At 37.5% G+C, this 27,755-nt stretch overlaps 1 protein-coding gene and 1 long non-coding RNA gene across 5 annotated transcripts in view; one reads left to right on the forward strand and one right to left on the reverse strand.

Annotated features, from left to right (window-relative positions):
- KLHL5 (kelch like family member 5) overlaps positions 1–27,755 on the reverse strand; it is a 195,384-nt gene that overhangs the window by 37,189 nt on the left and 130,440 nt on the right. For all 4 annotated transcript variants that reach the window (XM_082464089.1, XM_082464085.1, XM_082464090.1 and 1 more), the window contains 9 exons: positions 27,500–27,606; positions 26,226–26,348; positions 15,538–15,687; positions 11,354–11,501; positions 11,021–11,225; positions 8,271–8,430; positions 7,967–8,077; positions 4,258–4,367; positions 963–1,020 (listed from right to left, as the gene is read on the reverse strand). In XM_082464089.1, the coding sequence (XP_082320215.1) occupies positions 963–1,020; positions 4,258–4,367; positions 7,967–8,077; positions 8,271–8,430; positions 11,021–11,225; positions 11,354–11,501; positions 15,538–15,687; positions 26,226–26,348; positions 27,500–27,606 (1,172 nt within the window). The remainder of the gene's footprint in view (positions 1–962; positions 1,021–4,257; positions 4,368–7,966; positions 8,078–8,270; positions 8,431–11,020; positions 11,226–11,353; positions 11,502–15,537; positions 15,688–26,225; positions 26,349–27,499; positions 27,607–27,755) is intronic.
- Positions 17,077–26,218, forward strand: LOC309662010. The gene is made up of 3 exons (XR_014264421.1): positions 17,077–17,854; positions 18,182–24,935; positions 25,263–26,218. It is a non-coding gene; the product is annotated as an uncharacterized lncRNA (long non-coding RNA).

Here is a 27,755-nt window from a genome sequence, read left to right on the forward strand (position 1 = left end):
GAGTGGATGAAAAAACCATGGTACATCCAAACAACGAAATTTTAGAAGCTCTTAAAAAATTAAAACATTCATAATGTATTGATTTGGAAAGAACATAAAGCAAAATGCTGCTTTTCACAGAATGGATTCTCAGTTGATCTTTGCTGAATGAATGGAAGTGAATGATTTCATTTTTAGTAAAAATCCCTATTATATATACATATCTGTATGCTTAGCAGAGATTCTGGATGGAAATATATAAAATCATGAACAGTGGTTACCATTAAGGAGTGTGGATGGAGGAGAGAACGTTGGACTCTCACTTTGCAGGTTAACATACTTTGGTGATTTTTCAAATTGACTATACTGAAATTGTATTACTTTTGTAATAAAATGCTAGATATAATATAGAAAAGAAAAAGATTTTCAATCTTGGCATCACCTAACTTAAAAACATCAATTTTTATCGCAAAATTTAGCTTATTGAGCTAAAATTCTGGGATCGTCTGGGATGGGAGAATGGATTGGAATGGTGGGTAAAGTACATGCTTACCAGGTTCATCATAAAAGACAGCATAAGGAATGAAATGGCAGAACAAACTTTTATGGACTGGGAATTCACTTTCAAAGTGGTTATTGAAACTTTTTAAGAGTAAAAGGAACAGCTTTATGAAAATCATAGCTAGCCTGTAACTGGGAAGGGATAAAAATCTTACTCCCAACCTTAATATGAAGCTCATAATTAGGGTGTAATGGAAAACATAGCTTTTTCAGACTGACAAAAATATTGTCAACTTCAGTTTTTAAGAGTTCTAAGTGTTTTAAAATGATTTAACCATATCCTTGCAAAGCTGTTAATGAACTGAAAAAAGGCTCACCTGCTATATAGGGAATAAATACAATGCAAATAAGATTATTTTTTAAAGGAAACTAACAATAAACCCAAAGATAATTATGCATATCTTATCTTTATTCAAGGTTACCTTATTATCACCTGTTATTCCTTTCTCATAATGAGCCAAAGCATTTACATAATCACCCCTGAAAAAAAAAATGTGAATTTTAATACACATTTAAGTATCTTATTTACATATACAAGATTTAAAAGATCAGCTGTCGCTGAATTGCTTACGCACATAAAAGTTGTGATACACGACATTTATACATGCATTCTTTCAAGTGCAGTCCATTATTTTGCTACTTTAAAAATATTTATTGTAAACAGAGCTGCAATGAACATTTTGGTACATGACTCTTTAGATTGTGCTAAGACTGTAAGGTACTAACTTTGCAGTATGCTAGGCATTTTGGGGAGGTACATTAAATTTTATGGGTCACTTTTGCTTAATTATCTCCTTTGGGGCACTAAAGACAATCGTGTGACCATAAAAAAGAATGTTTTTTCCAAACACCCAATATTTATAAGTACAATATGTATTGAGAGAATCTGGGTAGAAATGAAGGAAAACACTGGGGATGACAGTATTAAGGGCCCTGGTTCTTATTCTGATAAGAAGTATTATACATGAAATAAATAATACCACTCCCTATTCCCATGACCAATGCTAACATGGATCTGCATATCTAGAAGTCATATTTATTTCCTCAATTCATTTTTTTTTTTTTTTAATAAATTTATTTATTTATTTTTTATTTATTTATGGCTGTGTTGGGTCTTCGTTTCTGTGCGAGGGCTTTCTCTAGTTGTGGCAAGTGGGGGCCACTCTTCATCGCACTGCGCGGGCCTCTGACTATCGCGGCCTCTCTTGTTGCGGAGCACAGGCTCCAGACGCGCAGGCTCAGTAATTGTGGCTCACGGGCCCAGTTGCTCCGTGGCATGTGGGATCCTCCCAGACCAGGGCTCGAACCCGTGTCCCCTGCATTGGCAGGCAGATTCTCAACCACTGCGCCACCAGGGAAGCCCTCCTCAATTCATTTTTATTGCTTGGAACAGAATGGATCAGTGATTTGCTTAAGATCCATTTGGAGATCCACTGTTCTCTGAGAAATCATCTCCTCCATAATAAATTAATCAGCTCTGAAAATGTCATTATTTGAGCTCCACCTTATCAGCTTAGACCAGTTATTCAACCTCTCTCAGCCTCACTCAGTTTCCTCATCTGTTGGTTACAAGGAATTTTCTGGAAGAGAAGCCGATTGAGAACTTTGTTTTGGACAGCCCAGGGCTTCACAGTCAGCAGTGTTCCTAAGTGGGAATTTCTAATATTTGGACCCAATTACATCAACACAGCTAGAGATGTCTCCTGATAGTTCCTCCTTCAGGAACCTGAGGTTTTCCTTGGGCAAACCCAGTTAGGAGATGCTAAATTAAGACTTTGGGAACTCTCACTTTATTTTTATGGTATTTTAGTTCACTCACTTTATTATTATTTTATTTTGGAACGCTCATGTGGATCTAGCTCATTATTCTAGTGCCAGACTGGAGAGCTAAATCCCTCCCACAGGTGACAGACTGGTCCTGCTTTGATCTAATCAATGTCTTGGATGCAGAATAAAACAGACTGATGGAACTGAGCACAGGCCTAGGGCCTTAGCATCAAAATCAGCAGCTGGTGGCTACTGGGATATCGGATGATGATGAGATATACTTAGTTCATTACTATTATCACAAGGGAAAGTCTCCTGATTTGGGGGGCTGGGGTGTGTATCTAGATCAGGGTCCAGGGGTCAGCACAGAAATAGCAGTGAAAGTTTTGGGAATTGGTGGCTTCACGGTGAAGTGTTGAGCAGAAAGGGTTAAAAAATATCAACAACATCACAGGCTTTCAACTGGCTCAGCTCATCTGACTATAACGAGACAGTTTTTGAGGGTCTGCTACAAAAACTTTGATTCTCCTGAAAGAAGAGACAATGGAAGTTTTCTGGATGGTTCCAGGGCTTACTTGGGTGTTTGTGCTCTGACAGAAGATGGTGGGTCATCTCCCAATGTAATGACCCTTTTCTCTTTACTCTAAGACCCAGTCACTCTCAGGACAGACACGGAGGGCCTTGTCCATTGTGTTATGTACCAAGATTCTTATTTGACCTTTTCAACATATGGATTAACTGTATAAGAGGCAGAAATGTGCCAAATTTAGATCAAGGTTGACTAAGAAGAAATAAAATCTCTAAAAAGTTTTTACTTGCAAAATGGAAAATTTTAAATAAGGTATCTTGGTTAGAAATGAAAGAATACTTTTGATGGAATAATTTCTACAACTATTAGCTGTCAACATTCTCAATGAATCTAAAGTCTATAGAAAACAAAGTGGAACTATATAAAAATGTTTTTTTAAATGCTAGAACCATATTTTCTTTGTTCAAAAAACAGTATTTTTCCCATTTTATAGTTTTTGAAATTGGAATGTATCCTATAAATGTCAAAAGAAATTGTCCAGTTGTGATATAACTGCCATTGCACATATACCTGTGAACTTATATTTGCAAATGAATTATTCATTTTTTGTCTCTGCACGTATCTCCGTTAGTGGCATTAACCATGGCTGAAGGTGAGCTTACAATTGGATCTTGAATGCCTCTAAAATTACACTTTTATGCAGCATTGAAATAAAAATGTATAGTCTGTCAATTAAGACTACTGCCAGTTAAGACCATCTAGCAATTAACAGCACTAGAAAATTCTAAATCTCTCAGAATAGATTATGGCATTTTCAAAGGTAGGAAAGATCTGTGAAGCCTATTCATCATGCATCATGAAGGATTATTATTCAAGCACTACATATCCACCTGTGAAAAGTTTTGGCTTGATTTTCAACATTAGCTGTTGAATTTTTATCCTTGTGCAATTCAATTTACAAAAGAAAAAGTACAAATTTAAGCAAATAGAAGTTGTAGAACAAAGCCTGGTATTTTTCTCTGTGCCTTGAAATCACACTGCAAATCCTCAAAGTGTTCAAAGAGGTCAAGGTCATGGGCGTAGGTTAAGAAAACCAGAGTCACCCCAATGTTTATGTGTAACTGTTGTTGGCCAAATGTGATTCAAAATAATATTTAGACTCTAAATATAGAAAAGGCTTAGACCCAAACTTAGACTTTGATGCTGAAAATGCAAGTGGATAAATACATGGATAAGACATCATTAGTTAGAATAAAACACTTTTTGGATGTATAATTAATATGGCTTTTTCCACCTAAGAAGCAATTATTAAATCAATGGATTTAATTATTAAATCAATGGCCTTATAATGAATAGCAGTTTAGAATTGAAGATATTCAATAATTAGATACTGACTGAAACATATAAAGACAAGTACTTACGTGAATTCAAGCTGAATAGCATATTCTTTGGATATAAACGGTATTTGGTCTGGGGCTAAACGCTTTGCCAGCTGTAGAGCACTGTCCCAGTGCTGTAAATCCCTTCTCATCTATTAGGAAGAGAGAGATATTAATTTCAAATAGCAAATTATTCTGCACAGTCACCATATAGTTTTTAATAAAAGTGATTACAGATACTTTTTGTTCAAAAAATGAAACTTGGTCTTTCCAAAGACAATAAATTACTATAGCATACATTCTCAATGCAGGTGACAGAGCCTCCAAAAGGGTGAAAATTGGTTCTTGGGGACCAAAAACATCTTGGCTGTTACAATGGTTTGTGGCCCTCCAAAACTCAATCCTAAACAAAATCTTATTCTCTTTAGTATTTAATTTTTCTCCATAGGAAAAAATTACATTGAATTAAAATTAATTCAATCAGCTAAATTAAAATTAATATTTCTCCTTAGAGGGGAGATGATAAAGAAAAAGTTGAGAAATACTTTACTGTAGGAACTGATGTTATTTTCTGAGAAAATCTGAACCTATATCATGAGACGAATAGTAGCAAACATAAATAAAACGTGAACGTGTCTTTCTCTCTGGCTCCCAAGGTCTTTTATCTGTGTCTGGTACATAATTCCACATAAAAACTAACCATTAAAGATTAAACCATTAATTTTTTAGAGTTCATTCCTCACTTTTTCACTCTTTGTAAAGAATTAATAATGGCTAACATTCTGTAAGTGCTATTTTCTGCCAGGTACTGTTTTAGGACATTAGCTTATTTACTTTTCACAACTAGGCTTTTTGTAATGAGCTGCTCTTGTGCCCATTTTAGGGATCCAGAAACTGAGGCAAAGAGAGGCTAGTTTTGCACACAAAGTCTCAATGTTAGTGTGTGGCAGGGCTGGGCGGCAGGGCTTTGCTTCCAACCTCTTTACTTAGCTAACCTATCAGTCTTCAAAGTGAGGTTAAAGGAACAACGGGGTGCAATCACCTCTTTCCATTGGGAAGCCATCACCTTAAATCCTTTACAAATCCAGCAGCACACAAGTGTCCACAGCTAATGCAGAAGAGCTGGGATGACACGTTGCCCTCACTCAGTGCAGCCATGTTCCTACTTCAGTGCTTACCAATCCAAGTTCTGAAAATTTCTCAGGGTGTCCCCAATGATCTCAAATAATGTTGTAAAATTATCTAATTTTTTCTTAAAACAAAAGTAATTTAGTCCACTTAAAATTTAAAAATGAAAATTTGCTATAGAACAATTTGAAAAGAGAAGCTGTGAAATCAACAGCACATATGCTTCCCTCTATGTGGTTGCAGAAATGCGGGCTGGGGTGAAATAATGTGTCAGCAGCCACCATTTCTGTCTTTACAGCCTGTCAGGCACTGTCCCAAAAGATTTAATCTCATTCTTAAATCTTTACAACACCCTGTGGGCTAGATATTGTTATCCCTCCTTTAAATGGGACCTAGGGCACAGAGAGATGAAATAACTTGTCCAAGGTTACACAGAGCTGGGATCTGAACCCAGCCACGTCCGACTCTAAAATCCACGTTCTTCACCGCTACTCGACACCGCCACAGCTCTCTCCTTCCTTGCGCTGAACTAGGTCCTTCACTCCGTTCTGATCCTTCCCCTGCAACACTCACCTCTGGGAAACTAGTGATGATACACAAGCCTTAGCCCCCTCTTCATACACAAGAGAATTTCACATAATAAATAAAAGACAAATGAGCCTCTATTTTCCCATTTGGAAAATAGAGAAAATAATAGTATTATCTCACAGGACTGTTGTGAAGATTAAATGAATTAAAATATGTCAATGCTTAAAAAAGTGCCTGGCACGTGTGAGCACTCGATAAATGGTGGCTGTTCAGAGCTAAACCCATGCACCTATGGTCACCTTATCTTTGATAAAGGAGGCAAGAATATACAATGGAGAAAAGATAGCCTCTTCAATAAGTGGTGCTGGGAAAACTGAACAGCTACATGTAAAAGAATGAAATTAGAACACTCCCTAACGCCATACACAAAAATAAACTCAAAATGGATTAAAGACCTAAATGTAAGGCCAGACACTATAAAACTCTTAGAGGAAAACATAGGAAGAACACTCTATGACATAAATCACAGCAAGATCCTTTTTGACCCACCTCCTACAGAAATGGAAATAAAAACAAAAATAAACAAATGGGGCCTAATGAAACTTAAAAGCTTTTGCACAGCAAAGGAAAACATAAACAAGACGAAAAGACAACCCTCAGAATGGGAGAAAATATTTGCAAATGAAGCAACTGACAAAGGATTAATCTCCAAAATTTACAAGCAGCTCATGCAGCTCAATATCAAAAACACAAACAACCCAATCCAAAAATGGGCAGAAGACCTAAATTGACATTTCTCCAAAGAAGATATACACATTGCCAACAAACACATGAAAGGATGCTCAACATCACTAATCATTAGAGAAATGCAAATCAAAACTACAGTGAGGTATCACCTCACACCAATCAGAATGGCCATCATCAAAAAATGTACAAACAATAAATGCTGGAGAGGGTGTGGAGAAAAGGAAACCCTCGTGCACTGTTGGTGGGAATGTAAATTGATACAGCCACTATGGAGAACAGTATGGAGGTTCCTTAAAAAACTACAAATAGAACTACCATAGGACCCAGCAATCCCACTACTGGGCATATACCCTGAGAAAACCATAATTCAAAAAGAGTCATGTACCAAAATGTTCACTGCAGCTCTATTTACAATAGCCAGGACATGGAACCAACCTAAGTGTCCATCGACAGATGAATGGCTAAAGAAGATGTGGCACATATATACAATGGAATATTACTCAGCCATAAAAAGAAACGAAACTGAGTTATTTGTAGTGAGGTGGATGGACCCAGAGTCTCTCATACAGAGTGAAGTAAGTCAGAAAGAGAAAAACAAATACCGTATGCTAACACATATATATGGAATCTAAAAAAAAAATAAATGGTTCTGAAGAACCTAGGGGCAGGACAGGAATAAAGATGCAGACTAGAGAATGGACTTGAGGACACAGGGAGGGGGAAAGGTAAGCGGGGACAAAGTAAGAGAGTGTCATGGACATATATACATTACCAAATGTAAAACAGATAGCTAGTGGGAAGCAGCCACATAGCACAGGGAGATCAGCTCGGTGCTCTGTGACCACCTAGAGGAGTGGGATAGGGAGGGTGGGAGGGAGACGCAAGAGGGAGGAGATATGGGGATATATGTATGTGTACAGCTGATTCACTTTGTTATAAAGCAGAAACTAACACACCATTGTAAAGCAATTATACTCCAATAAAGATGTTAAGAAAAACAAAAAAACAAACACTCTTAAAATATACATCTTTGTCTATAAAATAAGAAAGAAAGAAAGAAATGGTGGCTGTTTTTATTTGTATGCGTTTTTGTTAAGTTACGGAATCTGTCCTCTCTGGACACAGTCTGAGTTTAAATTATTTGGTAATGTTACAATACCATGCCTTTCATGGCTCCACAGAATGCAGAGTGAAAATATTTCTGAAGTTAATGAATACTCAGGAATTCTTAAAGCTGAAGTCTGAATTCTAGGAGGGGGAAGGCATGTGGTATCTGGTGCTGAGAGATTTTAACTCTACAAAAGGTGAGAGCCTCTTTGCACATTTTCCCCCTCATTTGCTGCCATACCTCCAGGGCAGCAATGGGACAGCTGGATGCCAGGTACAGGTCCTGAGCCAGGTTGAAATCATTAGTAAACATGGCAAGATGTCCTGCCAAAAGATTGTAGTCCTCTATTCCCTACAAATAAAAGCAGTTTTAATGAGAAGAAATACAAGGGTTTTTTATTTAAGGACTGTACTTAGGAGGAAGTGGTAGTGGTCTATCAATTAATTTGTTTACGAGTTAGGTAAGAGTAACTGCAGAAACTTTAAATGTTTGACTAAACACCATTTAAATGCTAATCTGATAATTCCCATAAGATGCCATTTACCTTTATTTGTTCCAAGGACATCACCATGCCAACGTTTCCAATTGTCCGATAAACACGGATTGCAAACTCCACTTCCATGTGGTGTAGACAAGCTCTGGCCAACTCATTCCAGGCAGCATGATCATTCAGAGTCTTGCACATTTCCCAAGCATCAGAAAACCTAGCAGTTGAGTACATAAGCTTAATCAGGGAGCTCTATTTGCCCCCTATGAGGCAATTTTCAGATTGTATATAATTTAGTGTTATGCCCTAGATAAATTTTGCAGAAACATTTCTTAATCTTTAATCATTTTCAAGTGATGAAAAGCTATATAAACTTTTCTTCCAGTTTTATGCAGATGTTTTTTCTTGAACTTCTTGAATTAATCTGAATCTATTCTGTATAACCACCTTCCCTCATCAACAACTAATTCTGTTTATTTATTTTCGGTTTACTTCACACACAGATGAAAATTATTTTTGTTCTCACATAAGTCTAATAAAATTAGTACTCTATTCCTATAAATTGGGAACTTTTAAAACAGGGGTCAGCAAACTATGGCCCACAGCTGCCTGTTTTGGGGAATAAAGTGTGAGTGGCGCACAGACACTCACCCGCCCGCTCTTTACGGACTCTCTTGGCTGCGCTTGCACTGCAACAGCTGACCTGAGTAGGTGTGACAGACCCTATGGTCCTTAATGCCTGAAAATACTTACCACCTGGACCATAACAGAAAAAGCTTGCTGACCTCTGGTATAAAACTTAACCATAAATGCCAGTGAGACTTTTTGTGGAACCCCTACATTAATGAATATGTTACACCTTCCCCTCTATTCACTGATGCATTTTTCCATCCAACACACATTCACTGAGCACCGTTATGTGCCAGGAACCAAGACGTAAGGCTCAAATGCAAATCACTGTCCTTTAGGCAGTCATACTTGGGGAAGGTGGAAGAGACAGGTAAGAAAACAGATGACTATGACACAGTATGACAAAGGTACCAGAGTGCCTACAATATGTGAATCTTTGTACTAAGTGCTTTGTATAAATTCTCTCGCTGAATCACCCTAATGACACTATCCACTATGTATTATTATTATTTCTCCTTTAGAGATGAGGAAAGTGAGGCTTAGAGGCCTTAAAAATCCAGCCCAGGTCACACAGCGGTAAGAGATAACGTGTTCTAAACCACTCTCCACACGGGATCCTGGCTCTGAGGCAACACACTGGAAAGGCCCTGACTGAGACTGACAGTGGTCAGGGCTTCTGGGAAGGCTTCCTGGAGGAGGAGAGGGCTCCGCTGTATGGTGAAGAATGAGGAGTTACTATCTACAGAGACAGGGAGGGGCAGCCCAGGATGAGAAAGTGGCTCGTGCCAAGGCAAGAAATCATGAAAAATACTGAATCCAAGCAGTCAGCGCACAGAGAGGCGTGGAGGAGCGGGGACAGATGAGGCTAGTATTAAATCATCATGAGCCTAGAGTGTCATGCTGAGGTCCCGAGAAGCAGGGGTTTCTTCCTAAAGGCAACAGGAAGTCACTGGAAGATCTTCACCAGGGAAATGAGAGGATCAGATTCACATTTTCCAAAGTTTGTAGAGAATAGATTAGATTGTCATGAGGCTACCAGCAGAGAGAGCAGTCAGGAAGTGGTTCCGATATACATTACTCCACGTGAGGGCCTGAGTTAAGGTGGGGGAATAGCAGAGGACAAAAGGACCTGGGGTATGTGTGTGTGGGGTGTGTGTGTGTGTGTGTGTGTGTGTGTGTGTGTGTGTGTGTGTGTGTGTGTGTGTGAGGGTGTGTGTGAGAGGGTGTGGGTGTGTGTGTGTGAGGGTGTGAGTGTGGGTGAGGGTGTGTGTGTGGTGTGTGTGTGAGGGTGTGTGTGTGTGAGGGTGTGTGGGGTGTGTGTTTGTGTGTGTGTGAGGGTATGTGTGTGTGTGTGAGGGTGTGTGTGTGGGGTGTGTGTGTGTGAGGGTGTGAGGGTATGTGTGTGGGGTGTGTGTTTGTGTGTGAGGGTGTGTGTGTGTGAGGGTGTGTGGGTGTGTGTGGGTATGTGGGTGTGTGTGGGAGTGGGTGGGTGGTAGGGCATGTGCACCATGTGATTAGGGCAGGGGGAGAAGAGGAGGCTGGGGAAGATGATGAGGCAAGTTTGAGGAACTCATGGACTCCCAACTACATTTGACTGGGAGGCAGTGGTAAACACAGGTTTAAGTCAAGGATGCACATTTTGGAGTCAGCCTCGTATAGATGGTACTGAAACCATCTTTGAGGAGATTCACTCTGGAAGAATAATTAGAGTGAGAAGAGAAGAAAGGAGCTCAAGGGACCCTGAGGAAAAGCAACATTTAAGAGATGGTGAGAAGAATCAGAACCACAAAGGAATTCACAGTGGCCCTAAGAGGTGAGAGGAAATAGCAGGAAAAGGAAATCTCAAGTAAGGTAAAATCAAACTTTGTTATGATGAAATTAAGAGTGTTGAAATAATTATGTTTATTAGAATTTCACAGTAACTGTGCTATTTGGGTGATGAGAAACCTTTTTGTTCTGAACGGCTTTTCTTGGAATAAAGCACCGATAGTATTGTACAAAAGTACTTCCCTTAGAATTTATATACATTCTCATATCCATCATCTTATCTGAGCCTCACATTAATCCTGTGAAGTAAACAAGGTAAATACTATTATCTCTAACTATTTTAATGGAAGTTGACCTTTAAAATCACAAAAGCAAATGAGAGGCCCCATGAGAAGTGTTTAAAACCATACCTTTTTAGCATTAAAGTCTGCGTCAGCATCTGCCTCAGATCATTAAGCCCCACATCTTTTAAACTGTGGAGGAAGCTGTGGGTGCTAAGGTAGATGTTGTTTATTTTTCCACTCTGCGTCTGGCAGGTCAATTCTCCGTTATATAACAGCAAAGGTTTATGACAGAAGGGAACTTTGGTGCCACCAGCCAAAATGACCTTGGATCCTATATTATAAAACAGACCTCTTAATGCTGAAAGCTAATACTCAGCACACACATCAGAAAGGAATGTTTTAACTTCACTGCAGTGGAAATGTATTTCTCAGTAAATGTACAAAAAAGTGATTAAGTACCTTGTATAGTGTCCTTGTGAAAGACGTAAGTGTACACCTTATCATCATCGTAGGCAATAAACACACCTTTATCCATTGGCCAGTTTTCCCAAAGAACACCTTTAATGGTTGGTGAAAAATCTGGAATCTCATAGGTAGCATCATTAACCTACAAAATAAGGATTTACAGATTTGCCCCAAGTCTGTACTTAAACCATTATCATTTGCCTTGGTAGGAAGGAGTCTGTCTACAGCCTTAGCTGGCAAAGCTTACCAACCCACATTCAACTCAGCAACACCCCAAGATAAAGGAAGAAAAGTTTCTTTTCCCATTCCTATAGGTCTGGCTTGAAAAAAACTGTAGTTATATGGAAAATCAAGGATTTTATCTAAAATTTGGTGAATTTGCAGGAAAAACTTCAAGTCTGGACACAAAACTTCAGGTTAAGAAAAAAAGTTGAAGTTGCTCAAGATGACGGAAATTTAAACTATGAACACATTTGTGCTTAGAAAATTTTCGATAATACTGGGTACAGAAATGCTCCAACTAGAGAAGAAACAAATTAATTTGTATATGATTTGAGATCTAAATAAATTACACTGGGTATGTTTTATTTCAAAAACTTCTCTACAGTGCAATTCCAACAAACATAAACTGTAGTTACAGTAATAAAAGCTATTAAAAAAAATCAGTCCACATATTCCGATTCCACATATTCCTCAGGCAGATAGGCTTATATATATCCTCAATGTGGAGCTAAGAAACACCTGCCTCCTCTCTAATCTATCTTCCTCTCAAAATAAGAATGAAATATAAAATTCCTATAAATAATAATAACTAATATTATACAGCCATACAATACAGTATGGCCACTATTTAATATCCACATGTGGCTCTTAAGCACTGAAATGTGTCTAGTCCAAATTGAGATGTGGGGAAGTGTAAACTACCCACCAGATCTCAAGGAGTTAGTATGAAAAAAAGAGTGTAAAACATCTCATTAATAATTTTTATGTTGATTACATACTGAAATGATAATATTGGGCTAAATTAAAAATATTATTAAAATTAATTTCACCTGTTTCTTTTTACCTTTTTTAAAAAATGTGACTAGTAGAAAATTTTAAATTATATATGTAGTTCAAATTACATTTCTATTGGATAGTGTTGCTTACCAGGTAGTGTACTTATATTTAATTATACTTATTGTACTTATATTTACTTAATTTACTTTATAAATTACTTTTTGTAAATTATACTTATTGAATTTAATATATAGATTACTTTAAGATATGTAAGTATATATATAATTTAATAGATTATAATTTAATATATTGAATTCTAATCTCTTACTCTATAAGACAGATACTATTATGCCCATTTTGCAGATGAAGAAACTGAGGCACACAGAAATCTGCCCAAAGTCACACAGCTAATATGTTGAAGAGTCAGGATTTGAACCAGGCAGTCTGGCTCCACAGTCTATGCTTCTAACCACTATGTCATACTGACTCTCAGTTTGTAAGGATGAGCACACCAGTGCTAGATGGTAGAAATGTTTTAAAGGGGGTAACCATTTGTTAAATGCTTACTATGTGGCAGATGCTGTACTGAAAGCTTTATGTGCATTATCCCATTTAATTTTTATACAATCTACAAAGTAGGTCCTGGAACCATATTCATTTTTTAGATGGGGAAACTGGGAATCCAATCAAAGTGAGAGCCCTGGAGGAAGCCGGCCTAGTCTCACACCACTGATACCATGTGCTGACTGTGTGACCTTGGACAAGTGACTTACCTTTTCTATGCCTTAATTTCTCCACCTGTAAAATGGTAAGATAGGAGTATTTATCTCTGGGGCTGCTGTAAGGATTAAAAGAAATCCCTGATATATGTACAGCATACTCAGCACAGAAATATTAGTTGTCATTATTACTAATCTCAAATCCAGGTTTGTCTGTCTGCCCATGCACTAAACTACTATACTCTACTGCCTCTATTTATGAACTTCCTACAGTATATCACAAGTCATCCTTTATGGGTATATAGGGAGTGATGGGGTGCAAGGTTTTCATTAGGGCACATGTAAGAAAAAAGCCATCTCTCCCAATTCTAATGTATGACAGAAGTCACTTCCTTACCATCCACACAGTGAAGGAAAAGAGGTTGAATAAATGTACATAGGAAGAGAAATTGCGAGTATATATGAGAATTTTAAAGAGGAATAGTTGTAGTTTGAATTATTATATACTTTCATATATGTACATCACAGAAGCAATGTTTTTCTCACTTTGAAGTTGGATGAAAAAGTAAGCTGTAATAGTAGCACACTATGACAGGGTGAGTGTTAAAATAAAAAAAAAAAAATGCACAGCACTCTGGTCAAGAGTCCAAGGGCCTTAGCATAGCTTCCTCTCGTGTCTGAGGTGTGGTGAGGTTCTGCACCACAAGCTCTCCTTTCCCTTCCCTGCCAGGCTGGCCTTACTCCTAGGCAAGACTGGGTATTATTTAAAAGAGGGACTGCTCCTGTGGGTACCACACGCCCCTCGGATATCTTGTCCAACAGCCTAAAATTCTAACCTACCAATGAGACCCTAGCTTGGAGAGAAGTTCACACCCAACCCCATGTTGGGTTAGGGAGGGGCTATGCCCCCGTGGAGTCATTCTTTTGTGCGGATTTGTTTCACCAGGGTTTTTCTTTTTAACTTAACTGAGTTGCAGGTTAGACTTGGAAAAGGGATAGGGGATGAGCAGCAACAGGTGACAAAATTCTGGAACGTGAGGGTTTTAAGTTGTGATAAAGAGGTAAACAGGGCAGAGCTTTAACTAACCCTTGCTAAACAGCTACCCTATGCCTGATAATATGTTTGGAAAAATCAGCTCACTGAAACCTCGTCCCAACCCCAGGAAGGAGGTCACACTAGCCTCTTTGACAGAAATTATCAAGGAAAGGAGAACTGTAAAAGGAGAAAGAAGAAAACATCAACTTGTCCGGGACAGGTCTTACCCCTGGCCCTTCTCCGAGCCGTCAGACCCCTCTTCTCACTCTCAGTCCTGTCCGTGCCCGCTGCACCCTGCTACCCTCTTGTGCACCCTGTCTAAACAGCAGACTCCACCCGGGGTGAACCCACATAGGAAGCAAGGCAGCTTAACTTCCTTATACCCTGTTCCAGAAAGGGAATCTCTACAGACCAAATTTCCTTATTAAGCTGAGGGAACGCAAGGTCATCTTTATATTTAGGCCATTTTTCCTCATTTGTTCTGTGATCGAGAAATGGGTTGAATAAGAACTAGAATATTAGGAACTTGGCATAAATAATTCAGACACCCATGGAAACCTGTTACATTTGTCAAAGAAAGAAAAGAAAAAGAAAAAAAATGAAGGGAAGATAAAGAAAGGAAGGGAGGAGAGGAAGAGAGAGAGAGACAGAAACGGAAGGAAGGAAGTCTTTATATCTAGGAGAGTGTATTGTGAGGGGAGAGCTGTCTTCATTGAATCATGTCTTCACTGTGAAGCACAGACGAACAGTTATTAAGGGTGGGTCCAAGAGCAGCTGTAGGCTGTGTGAACTGTGACCAACAACATACAAGTCATTAACTGGAAATCAAAAGTAAATGAAAAATTCAAGTATAGTAGATGATGTAAAAGCACAACATTTCCTTTATCTAAATCTATTCTCAAAAAAGTTAAGGATGTTTAAAAATAAGAGTAACTAAGTCTAAAAATGGGTTCATCTGTTTTCAATCACCTAATACAAAAATACCTTTCCTTTATGTTCAGGATCTTTAAGGGAAGAGGGAAATCAACTGAGGTGGGCAGAAAGGACAGAGAACAGTCCCTGCCCTCTGAAGCTATTGCATTTCTAGAGAGAAAACTCATGTACCTGAAGATACACTGTAATATTGTGCAGTAAATAAGGTTAAAAATGGTGCAGAATATAACAACTATTCTTTCCACTAAAAAATCTCTCTGAAGATTTTTAACACTGAAAAATGGCAAAATAATGGAAAAACTTTTCTTGATGTAAATAGTCATGAAAACGGATCACAAATATGATATCACAAACATGATAACAAAGTACTACAATCCTTGGCAAGGTTTAAGAGAAAATGATCTTACATATGGAATATATTTTAAAAACACTTTTTTCTTCATATGTTGCATTTTTTAAAAACAAGCATTTGAAAACTTTTCTCGACTTACTGGACAGTAGACATATCCATCACTTTTTTCATCAATGAAAACTAATCTGGTCCCATTTGGGTCAGGAAAAATCTTTTTCACACTGACAGGATGTCGATAGTCATTAACAAATTGCCAGTCTTCAATGTAGAAATACTGAATGACACCAGTCTAAAAAAAATACAGTCATAGAAATAAAAGGTTGTCAAGAAAATACAGACTTTCAGCATTTATGTTAAACATATTTCCTAACTTAAAGAAAAAAATGTCATATTTTTGATCAAGGAAGAATCTAAGAATTATATTTACTATATGAGCAAAGTACAGACCTAAGAAAATTAGTAAAATGAGAATGCACATGTGATTCAACAGTCTATTAATTCTAACATTCTTAGTGATATTAAAGCTTAATTGATTTTTCAGATTTTCCACTTGCAAGAAATACCCTTATTGTTTAAGAGTGACTTTCAAGTCACGTTACTTTAAATATTTTTGCTGTTAATTAATAAATTAGAAAATTAAGTTTAAAATAAAAAATAAACCGAAACCCACCAGATACAATCAATTGTAGTTCTATGTGTTAGCAAAGAACATGTAGACATCAAAATTTAAAAATGTATCATTTACAATCACTCAAAAAAATTAAATACTTAGGTGTAAATTCAACAAAGCACGCATAGGATTTGTGTGCTGAAAACTAAAAAACACAAATGAAAGAATTAAAGAACATCTGAATAAATGGAGAGGTGTACTGTATTCATGGATTGGTGTCATAGTAAACATGTTACTTCTCCTGAACTTATATACAGGTTTAATATAATTCCAACAAAAATCTCAGGAAGATTTTTTTGTAGACACAGACAAGATTATTCTAAAATTTATATGGACCAGCAAAGGAACTAAAATAGCTAAAACATTCTTGAAAAAATATAGTGGGAAAATTAGTCTATTAAATTTCAAGACTTTTTTTTATAGCTACAGCAATCAAGATTCTGTAGTACTGGTGGAGGGATAGACACATAGATCATTGGAATACACCAGAAAAGCCAGATTATTTGTTACCAGGGATTAAGGATGAGGTGGGGGCAGGAGGAAAGTGGATGTGGAGATAAAACAGCAACATGAAGGATCCTTGTAGTGACAGAATTGTTCTGTATCTTGACTACTAATGTCAATACCCTGGTTGTGATATGCAATGTAATATTACCATTGGGGGAAACTAGGAAAAGGGTTTATTAGGATCTCTCTGTATTGTTTCTTACAACTTCATGTGAATCTACGTTGATCTCAAAATAAAAAGTTTAATTGAAATAAAAACACATGATAATATCTTAGATTTCTATTCAGGCCAAGATGGAATAACAGACGTGATTTAACTTTCCCACCCAAAATGACCAAAAATAACAGGCAAAATGCATGAAAAAACAGTTTTTAAGATATTGGAATAAGGCAACAAAGGAAAATGATCTCTGAGAGATGGGAAACAAACAAACAAGGTAAGTCCTGTGAATGCTCCAGCTTTCGCCTTGAGAGAGTTTTCAAGCCATGGCAAAGGGAGGAACATGATTCCCTGAGGTGAAGAGATAGAGCTGAGAATCCAGTGGGGGCAGGGAAGGAGGCGGCTCGACTTCGCAGGGTATAGTGCCAGAGAGGAGAAAGCTGCACTGAGAGAGAACCTTGGAGACCTTCAGAGGGCCTACCTTGAGTCTTCAGCAGAGAACTAATCACTGCATAAATATGAGAAAACTGCTGAAGCCAGGAAAAAGAACCATCCAAAAGGATTAGAGTGAACAGTGACTGGCACTCACACAGGACTGGGAACAGTGACTGTTCCCAACAGCCAGACAGGAAAACATAATTCATGGGATTTGGGTAGAGTATTCAGGAAGATCTTGCCTCAAAAGTGGGAAGTAATTAGCTGTAGACTAAGCAGTGTTTCACACCTACCTAACAAATCACAAAAGCAGACTCAAAAGGGTCAAACTGTTTCCAAGCAAATTAACTGCATCCCAGAACAAAGCTCAAGAGTATTTTTAGGAATACAAAAACATCCAGCACCCCAAAAGGTAAAAGTACCATGACTGCAAAGAAGTAGGAAAACATAACCCATATTAAGGAGAATAACTGATCAATCAAAACTGACCCGGATATTAGAATTAGCAGACAATGTAACTAAAACAGTTAATATCACTGCATGGCATATGTTTAAAAAGGTAAGTGGAGACATGGAAGATACAAAAACAGACTCTAATATATCTTCTGCAGGTGAGCTACCATGTCTGAAATGAAAAATACAATGGATGAAACTACTGGCAGATTAAACATGACAGAAAAAAAGGCTAGTGAGGACTTCCCTAGTGGCGCAGTGGTTGAGAATCTGCCTGCCAATGCAGGGGACACGGGTTCGAGCCCTGGTCTGGGAAAATCCCACATGCCGCGGAGCAACTAGGCCCGTGAGCCACAACTACTGAGCCTGCGCGTCTGGAGCCTGTGCTCTGCAACAAGAGAGGCCACGATAGTGAGAGGCCCGCGCACCGCGATGAAGAGTGGCCCCCGCTTGCTGCAACTACAGAAAGCCCTCGCACAGAAACGAAGACCCAACACAGCCAAAAATAAATAAATAAAAAATAAAAATAAAGGAATTCCTTAAAAAAAAAAAAAAAAGGCTAGTGACCTTGAAATACAGCAGTAGAAATTATCCAAAATGAAACTGAGAAAAAAATTTAAAGAGCATCAACTGTGGGATAATTTAAAGTGGTTTAATATATGTATAATTGGAGTTTCTGAAATTGGAATGCAAACAGAGGGAGAAAACAATATTTGAAGAAATAATGGCTGAAAATACTCCAAATTTTATTAAAACTATAAACCTGTGGATTCAACAACCTCAAGCAAAGAAATATGAAGAAAATTACATCAAGACAGATCACAATCAAATTGCTCAAAACCAGTGATAAAGTATTAAAAGAAGCCAGAGGAAAAAGACAGCTTACACACAGAGGAACAAAGATAAAGATAACCAATTTCTCATTAGAAATAATGCAGGCAAGAAGACAGAGGAGCAACATCTTTAAAGTACTGAAAGAAAAAACTGTCAACCTACAATTCTATATCTAGCAAAAATATTTTTCAAAAATGCAGGTGAAATAAAGATGTTTTCAGACATGAAAGCAAAAGAATTCATCACCAGCAGACCAGCACTACAAACAGTGATAAAGGAAGTCCTTTAGTGGAAGGAAAATGATACCAGCTGGAACTATGGATCCACATAATAGAATGAAGGGCACCAAAAATGGTAACTATACGGAGAAATATATAAGATATTTTTTATTATGTAAATCTCTTAATTGATTGTTTAAACAAAACTAATATCAGTGTATTATGGGGTTTATAATACCTGTAAAAGTAAAATGTATGACAGCAACAGCAGAGGTAGGAGGGGACACATACTATTCTAATAAATGAACTTATACTATTCACTATACCTTACAAGGTATAATGTCACTTGAAGGTAGCCTGTGATAAATTAAGGATGTATACTACAAAACCTAAAGCAACCACTAAAATAAGAGTTGTAGTTAATAAGGTCAATGAATGAGATAAAATTGAATAATAAAAAATACACAATCCAAAAGAAGGCAAAAGAAGAGGAAAAAGGCAACAAAGAAGAGATGGGACAAATAGAAAACAAGTAGCGAGATGGTAGATTGAAACTAAACACAGAGATAATCTCATTAAATTCAAAAGTCTAAACAACATAATTGGACTTCCCTGGTGGCGCAGTAGTTAAGGATCCACCTGCCAATGAAGGGGACATGGGTTCAAGCCCTGGGTCCAGGAAGATCCCACATGCTGTGGCGCAAATAAGCCCGTGCGCCACAACTACTGAGCCTGAGTTCTAGAGCCCGCGAGCCACAACTACTGAGCCCATGTGCAACAAATACTGAAACCTGCATGCCTAGAGCCCGTGCTCTGCAACAAGAGAAGCCACCACAATGAGAAGCCCGCACACCGCAACAAAGAGTAGCCCCCACTCGCCGCAGCTAGAGAAAGCCCGCATGCAACAACGAAGACCCAACACAACCAAAAATAAATAAATAAATAAATATATTTAAAAAATAAACACTGTAATTAAAAGGTAGACTTTGTCAAATTGTGAGAATTAATATGGTGCCTACAAAAAAAATATTTTACATATAAAGACACAAATGGTTAAAAATAAAAGAATGGAAAAATATATACCAGGGTAACATTCTAAAAAACTAGAATGGCTATATTAATATCAGGCAAAATCAATTCCAGAGCAAAGACTATTGCCAGGGATAAAAAGGGTCATTTCAAAATGATAAAGGGGCTAATTTATGAAGAGAACATAACCATGCTGAATGGTTATGTACCTAATAACAGAGCTTCAATACACATAAATAAAAAAAAAATTTACAGACCTGCAAAGAGAAATAGATAAATCCACAATTGTAATCTGAGTTTTCAATACCATTTTCTCAATAATTGACAGAACAAGTATATATAAAGTTGCAGAAGTCTTGAACATTATCAACCACCTTGATCTGACATTCTAGGACAGCATATTCTCTCCAAATACACAAGAACATTTACCAAGACAGATCATACTCTGTACCATAAAGTAAGTCTCACAAATTTAAAAGGATTCAAGTCATACAAAATATGTTCACTGACCATAACAGAACTAAATCAGAAATCAATAACAGAAAGATCTCTGTAAAATCTTGATTGTTTGAAAACTAAACACGGGACTTCTAAATAACCCATGAATCAGAGAAGAAATTAAAAGAGAAATTGTAAAACATTTTGACCTGAATAAAAATAAAACACAACATATCAGAATTTGCGGGATGTTGCTAAGATAGTACTTAGGGGAAAATGTCTAGCACTAAGGGAGTATATTAGAAAAGAATGGTCTCAACTCAATGAACTCAGCTTCCATCTTAAGAAACTAGAAAAAGAACAAATTAAAGCCAAAATAAGCAGGAGAAAGGAAATAAAGATCAGAGCAGAAATCAATGAAACAGAAAACAACAGAGGAAAATCAATGAAACAAAAAGTTGCATTCTTCTAAAAGATTGATAAAACAAAATTGATAAACCTCCAGGCAGACCAATCAGGAAAAACGACACAAATTACCAAAATCAGGAAAGAAACAGGTGATATTACTACAGATTCTACAAATATTTAAAAGGATAATAAGGACTATTATGAATAATTTTATGCCTATACATTTGATAAGTTAGATAAATGGACAAATTCCTTGAAAAACACAAACCACCAAAGCTCACTCATGAAAAAAACAGATAATCCAAATATTTTGATATTGATTATAGGAATTAAATTTACAGTTTAAAACCTTCCCATAAAAAAAACTCCAGGCCCAGAAGGCTTCGTAGGAGAACAGCTCCACCATGGCACCTGGCTACTTTGCAATACCACAAGAGTCAAGGCTCAACTGTAGTCTGACCCATGTCTTGGCAGAATCCTCTGTTATCTTACAAGGAACATGGTGAGATGGGCACTCTTGTGAAAATCTGTCACCGAGTCATTTCTCATCCACCTCTCTGTCTTGTGGGAGATTTCCATGAGGAATTTCTCAGCTGCTTCCCTGGTCCCAATGATGTCCAATTCATCTTGGATTGTCCAATTCATCTTTCTTAGTGTATAGCTGCAGAGTATAAACTGCTTAGTTATAGCAGAGTTGAGTCCTCCACCACAGAGTGCCTAGAAGAGCATCTGACCCCTTCGGTTTGGTATTATCCTGTGGCACTAAGGATGTGGGGAGCTCTAATAACATGATCTTCCCTTGCTGTATACATCTATTTGGGACTGTTTCCTCCTTACCAGCTGAATCTATGGAAGTGCAGCAAGCCAACCTAGCAGGTACTACTCAACTGCTGCTAGGAATTGCTTGATCACCCAATAGGCTTCACTGGCACATTCTTTCAAACATTTAAGCAAAAAACAAACAAAAAACAAAACACTAATTCTAATCAACTCTTCCAGAAAATTGAAGATGACTAACTCATTCTATGATCATTACCCTGATACTAAAATCAGACAAAGGCATCATAGGAAAAGAAAACAGCAGACCAATATCCCTCATGTATGTAGATATAAAGATTTGAAATAAAACTTTAGCAAATGAATTCAACAATGTATAAAAAGAAGAATACATCATGATCAAGTGGGGGTTATCCCAGGAATGCTGGGTTGGCTTAACACTAGAAAATTAATTAATATAATCCACAAATTATAAACAAACTAAAAAAGAAAACCCATGTGATCATTTTGATAGATGGAGAGAAAGCATTTGATAAAATCCAACATCCATAGAAATTCTTAGTAAACTAGGAATAGAAGAAAACTTCTTCAACCTGATAACAGGAATCTGTAAAAGACCTACAGCTAACATCATACTTAATGGTCAAGAACAAGATGAAGACATCTACTCTCATCGCTTCTATCCAACAATGTATTGGAATAGAAGGCAGATTGAAAAGGAAGAAGTAAAACTATCTTTATTAGCAGATGACATGATCATCTATATAGAAAATCCAGTGGAATCTACCAAAAAAAACGCTACTATAACTAGTGAGTTTAGCTAGGTTTCAGGATACAAGATGAATACACAAAAGTCAGTTGCATGTCTATATGCTAGAAATGAATAATCAGAAACTGAAATAAAAAAGCAATACCATGTACAGGAGTACCCAAAATACGAAATACTTAGGTATAAATCTGAAACAAGATGTGAAAGACCTGTACACAGAAAACTCCAAAACACTGCTAAGAGAAATTAAAGAAAATCTAAATAAATGAAGATATATAACTTGTTCCTCAGTGGGAAGACTCAATATTGTTAAGATGGCAGTTGATCTGTAAGTTCAACAATGATCCCAATAAAAATCCCAGCAGGCTTTTTGTAAAACTGGACAAGCTTACTGTAAATTTTAACTGGAAATACAAAAAACTGAGGATAGCCAAAACAACTTTGAAAAGGAAACACAAAAGTTAGAGGGCTAACACTACCTGATTTCAAGACTTATTATAAAGCTACAGTAATCCAAACAGTGTGATACTGATGTAAAGATAGATAAACAGATCAACAGAATGAACAGAGAGTTCAGAAAAAGATCTGTGCATTTACGGACAATTGATTTTTGACAATAGTACAAAATCAACTCAACAGAATAACAGTGTTTTCAACAAATGTTGCTGGAACAACTGAATAGCTATATGCAGGGAAAAAACCCACAATACTTTGATCCATATCTCACAGCATAAACAAAAATTAACTCAAAATGGATCACAGACCTCAATGTAAAACATAAAACTTGAAAGCTTCTAGAAGAAAACATAAGAGAAAAACTTTGTGACCTTGGGTTAGGCAAAAATTTCTTTGATATGACACCCAAAGCACAACCTATAAAAAAATTAATTGATAAACTGGACCTGGTCAAAATTTTTAAAATTCTCCTCTTTGAAAGACACTGTTAAGAGACTGAAAAGACAACTCACACACTGGGTGGAAAATACTTGCGAAGCATATATCCGATAAAGGACTTGAATCCAAAACGTGTGAAGAACCATCAAAGCTCAGTAAGAAAACAAACAATCCAATTAAGAAGTGGTCAAGGGCTTCCCTGGTGGTGCCGTGGTTAATAATTCGCCTGCCAATGCAGGTGACACGGGTTCAAGCCCTGGTCTGAGAAGATCTCACATGCCACGGAGCAACTAAGCCCGTGTGCCATGACTACTGAGCCTGCACTCTAGAGCCCGCAAGCCACAACTACTGAGCCCATGTGCAACAACTACTGAAGCCTGCGCGCCTAGAGCCTGTGCTCTGCAACGAGAAGCCCGTGCACCACAACGAAGAGTAGCCCCTGCTCACTGCAACTAGAGAAAGCCCGTGCGCAGCAATGAAGACCCAATGCAGCCAAAAATAAATAAATAAAATAAGTAAATTAAAAAAAAAAAGAAATGGTCAAAAAACTTGGACACTTCACCAAAGATATACAGCTAGCAAATAAGCATATGAAAAGATGTTCTACATCATTAGTCCATTAGTGAAATGCAAATTAAAATCATAATGAGGTATCACTACACACTTATTAGAGTGGCTAAAATGTAAAAGACCGATCATATCAAGTGTTAGTGAGGATGTAGAGGAATTGGAGCACTCATACACTGTTGATGGGAATGTAAAACGGTACAACCAATTAATTTAGAGAAGCGTCTGTCAGTTTCTTAAAAGGTTAAACATACACTTGCTATATGACATATCATTCTACTTCTAGGCATTTATCCAAGAGAAAAGAAAGCATACGTCTATACAAAGACTTGAACACAAATTTGTTTATAGCAGCTTTATTTGTAAATATTCCAAACTGGAAGTAACACCAATGTCCATCCATAGGTTCACGGATAAGCAAATTATGATATATGCATCCTGTGGAATACTACCCAGCAAGAAAAAGGAAGAACTACTGACACACACACCAACATGCATGAATCTCAAAATAACTACACTGAGCCAGACAAAAGGAGTGCCTACTATATGATTCCACTTATATACAACTCTAGAGAAGACAAACTCATTTATAGTGACAGAAAGCACTCAGTGGGGAGGGACGGGAGGAAGGAATCATAAAGGGTCATGAGAAAACTTTTTGGGGTGTTGAATATGTTCACTATTTTGATTAAGTTGATGGTGTTTTCACAGGATATACATATGTCAAAACTTATCAAATTATAGACTTTCAATAGTGTGGTTTATTGTATAACAATTATACTTCAATAAGGCTGCTAAAAACCCCTGATATTTTCAGAATCACTCAAGAATGAGATACTTTATAAGAAAAAAAGATTTTGTAACTATGTGTGGTGATGGATGTTAACTAGAGTGTTACCATTTTGCAATATGTACAAATATTGAATCATTATGCTGCACACCTGAAACTAATATAATGTTACATGCCAATTATATCTCAATAAAAAAAAGAAACTGAGGGCTTCCCTGGTGGCGCAGTGGTTGAGAATCTGCCTGCCAATGCAGGGGACACGGGTTCGAGCCCTGGTCTGGGAAGATCCCACATGCCGCGGAGCAACTGGGCCCGTGAGCCACAACTACTGAGCCTGCGCGTCTGGAGCTTGTGCTCCGCAACAAGAGAGGCCACGACAGTGAGAGGCCCGGGCACCGCGATGAAGAATGGCCCCCACTTGCCACAACTAGAGAAAGCCCACGCACAGAAACGAAGACCCAACACAGCCGAAAATAAATAAAAAAAAAAAAAAAAAAAGAAACTGAGATAGAGATAAATGCTACATTATTGGCAGATTACTGCACTTTGAGTTCTTACTTCACAATGCTGTGTGGCACGGTGGGAAGAGTAGCTTTTCCATCAGAAAATCTTTTTTTTTTTTTTTTTTTTAATTATTTAATTATTTATTTATTTAATTTCTGGCTGTGTTGGGTCTTCGTTTCTGTGCGGGGGCTTCCTCTAGTTGCGGCAAGTGGGGGCCACTCTTCATCGCGGTGCGCGGGCCTCCCACCATCGCGGCCTCTCTTGTTACGGAGCACAGGCTCCAGACGCGCAGGCTCAGCAGCTGTGGCTCACGGGCCCAGTTGCTCCGCGGCATGTGGGATCTTCCCAGACCAGGGCTCGAACCCGTGTCCCCTGCATTGGCAGGCGGATTCTCAACCACTGCGCCACCAGGGAAGCCCCCCATCAGAAAATCTTGCTTGTTAAGTCCACCTCTTCTACAAACTTACTAACCTCTCAATCTTCAGTATCCTTATCTCTAAAACTTTCCTGCTTATATATTTATGATTATATTTACTACTTATTTACCATATCATTTACCACTTTACCTGATACATGAAACCTACCCTACTTGTGTATATTAGCTCAAAGACTCATTATTTTAGGTCAAACTTAAATTTAAAAAGTCTCTCTTCTGGCAATAAGCATGTTTAAAAATATGCTCGGTTTAAAAAACAGTATGAGGAAATGGAACCTTTGAAACAGTGAATAATTGTTCTCTAATGTGGAAAACAATGCCTTTTTTTTTTTTTTTTTAAACCAACTTTACTGAATTCTTCTAGAGGCTAAGCAAGGTAAGAGGTATGATATGCTTTGAAAAACTCTGAAAACTTTTTACAAATATAAGATGCTATTACTAAACTATGTTTTATGTATATGTGGCTAATGTAATATTTAGGAGTACAGGGTATTGGTGGTTCCAAAGACCAAAAAATTAAAGTGGGATTCTCAATATTCAATTAATTTTAATTAAATGCCCACTAAATGTAGGCACTGGAGAGCTGAAGTTGAATGACGTGTCTTACATTTGTCATCAAATTAAATCCTTAAAGCATCTAGATGAGGAAAATGAGGCTGGGAGGCGTCAAGCAGGAAGTAGCAAGTAAGAGAGCTAGTATCTGAGCCCAGATTGTCCAGACTCCAAAGCCGTTGTGCCATCAAAATTGCTTATAGTTACAAAGGCACTTGACACTGGCAAATCACGCCACCTATGTGCTCTACATAAGTATATAATGTTTATAATTGCACATATGATATCTATATAATATATGTATATAAACACATATGTAATAAACAAATTACAAAGTAAAAATGAGAAATTCCCCTATGTCCTATATTAAGGAAGACAATACGTACATCTGTGCCATAGATGAGGAAATCACCAGTTAAGGCATGACATAAAATACGGCACTTATCATCCACTGCTGGGAAAAGTCGAGTCTCACGTTCTTCTTGAGCATCCAACATTTCACTTTCTATCTAAAACATAAAGAATAATAGTGTATCATAGATTTATCTGAATAAACCTGGTTTGCAACATCTAAGGGGTAGGGGAGAGTCTTTCTCTTAAGTTCAGCTAAACGTTCAGACTCACCAAACTATCACAGACCAGTTTACTCAGAAAGATATCAGGAAGGAACCCAGCTTGCCAGCAGGGCACATTAAACATCCCTTTTAATGGGAATAGTCTCCGCAGCAGGCTCTGCAGTTGTCTAGTAGCTAGTCTCTTTGGCTTCCCAGAAGCAAAGAGCCAAGAAACAGATGTGGGAGATGCCCTGGTTGAGAAGCCCCATATTTCAGGGGCCAATATCTCTTGAGCAACTCAACAGGCATAGTTTCAAGATCCCCACAAGTGACATGCCCAAATACATGGGTCAGTGCATTCCAGGAAGCCAGACGTATGGCATTCCCATCAGTTTTTACAATTTACTTATAGTTCCTCCTAGATGCAGTTTACACAGTCATTTTTACCATAAGCAATGTTGTGAGTAGCACAGCTGAAACTCTGTCAGGTTTCATGGGAACAGAGCTTGGGAGTTAACTGAACAGCTTGTGCAGAAGGGTAAGGAGTTCTGTTAATCCTTTATCCATATCTGGCTTTCTAGCTAGTCTGTCATATGGTTGCTTCTTTATTTTTTTTATTTTTTAAAAATAAATCTTTATTTTAGAATGCTTTTAGATTTTTAGAAAAGGTGTGAAGATAGTAGAGTTCTCATATACCCCAAACCTGGTTTCCCCTATCATTGACACGTTACATGAGTATGGTACGTTTATCACAAATAATAACGAATATCGATACATCATTTATAACATAACTCCATACTTTATTCAGATTTCCTAGTTTTTACCCTAATGCCGTTTTTTTTGTTTGTTTTTTTAACATCTTTATTGGAGTATCATTGCTTTACAATGGTGTGTTAGTTTCTGCTGTATAACAAAGTGAATCAGTTATACATATACATATGTTCCCATATCTCCTCCCTCTTGTGCTCCCTCCAACCCTCCTTATCCCACCCCTCTAGGTGGTCACAAAGCATATGGTCGCTTCTTGACCAAAGTTCTTGATAATAAAACATTAGGCTGTTCATCACTTACCTGAGCAGGCCTCAGGACATCAAAATTATACTTACCAAATGTAACTGGACTTTGCCTTCAAAAAGTGCAGCTGCATAGTCAGAATGAAGGCAAACGCTGGCTACTGTCCCCAGATACTCCACATCTTTCAATTTTTTAACAGCTGCAGCAATTAAAACAAAACGAAACACATTAAAATATAAATAAAATGATCTAATTAATGATTTGCAAATAAGTTTTAAACGTGTGCCTTTGCAAGAATATTCTGAACCTAAAATTTTTATTTTAGCCATTTTAAAGAAAATCTTAGTT

The sequence above is a fragment of the Balaenoptera physalus genome, assembly GCF_965194825.1.
Source record: "Balaenoptera physalus genome assembly, chromosome: 5".
Lineage (NCBI taxonomy): Eukaryota > Metazoa > Chordata > Mammalia > Artiodactyla > Balaenopteridae > Balaenoptera > Balaenoptera physalus.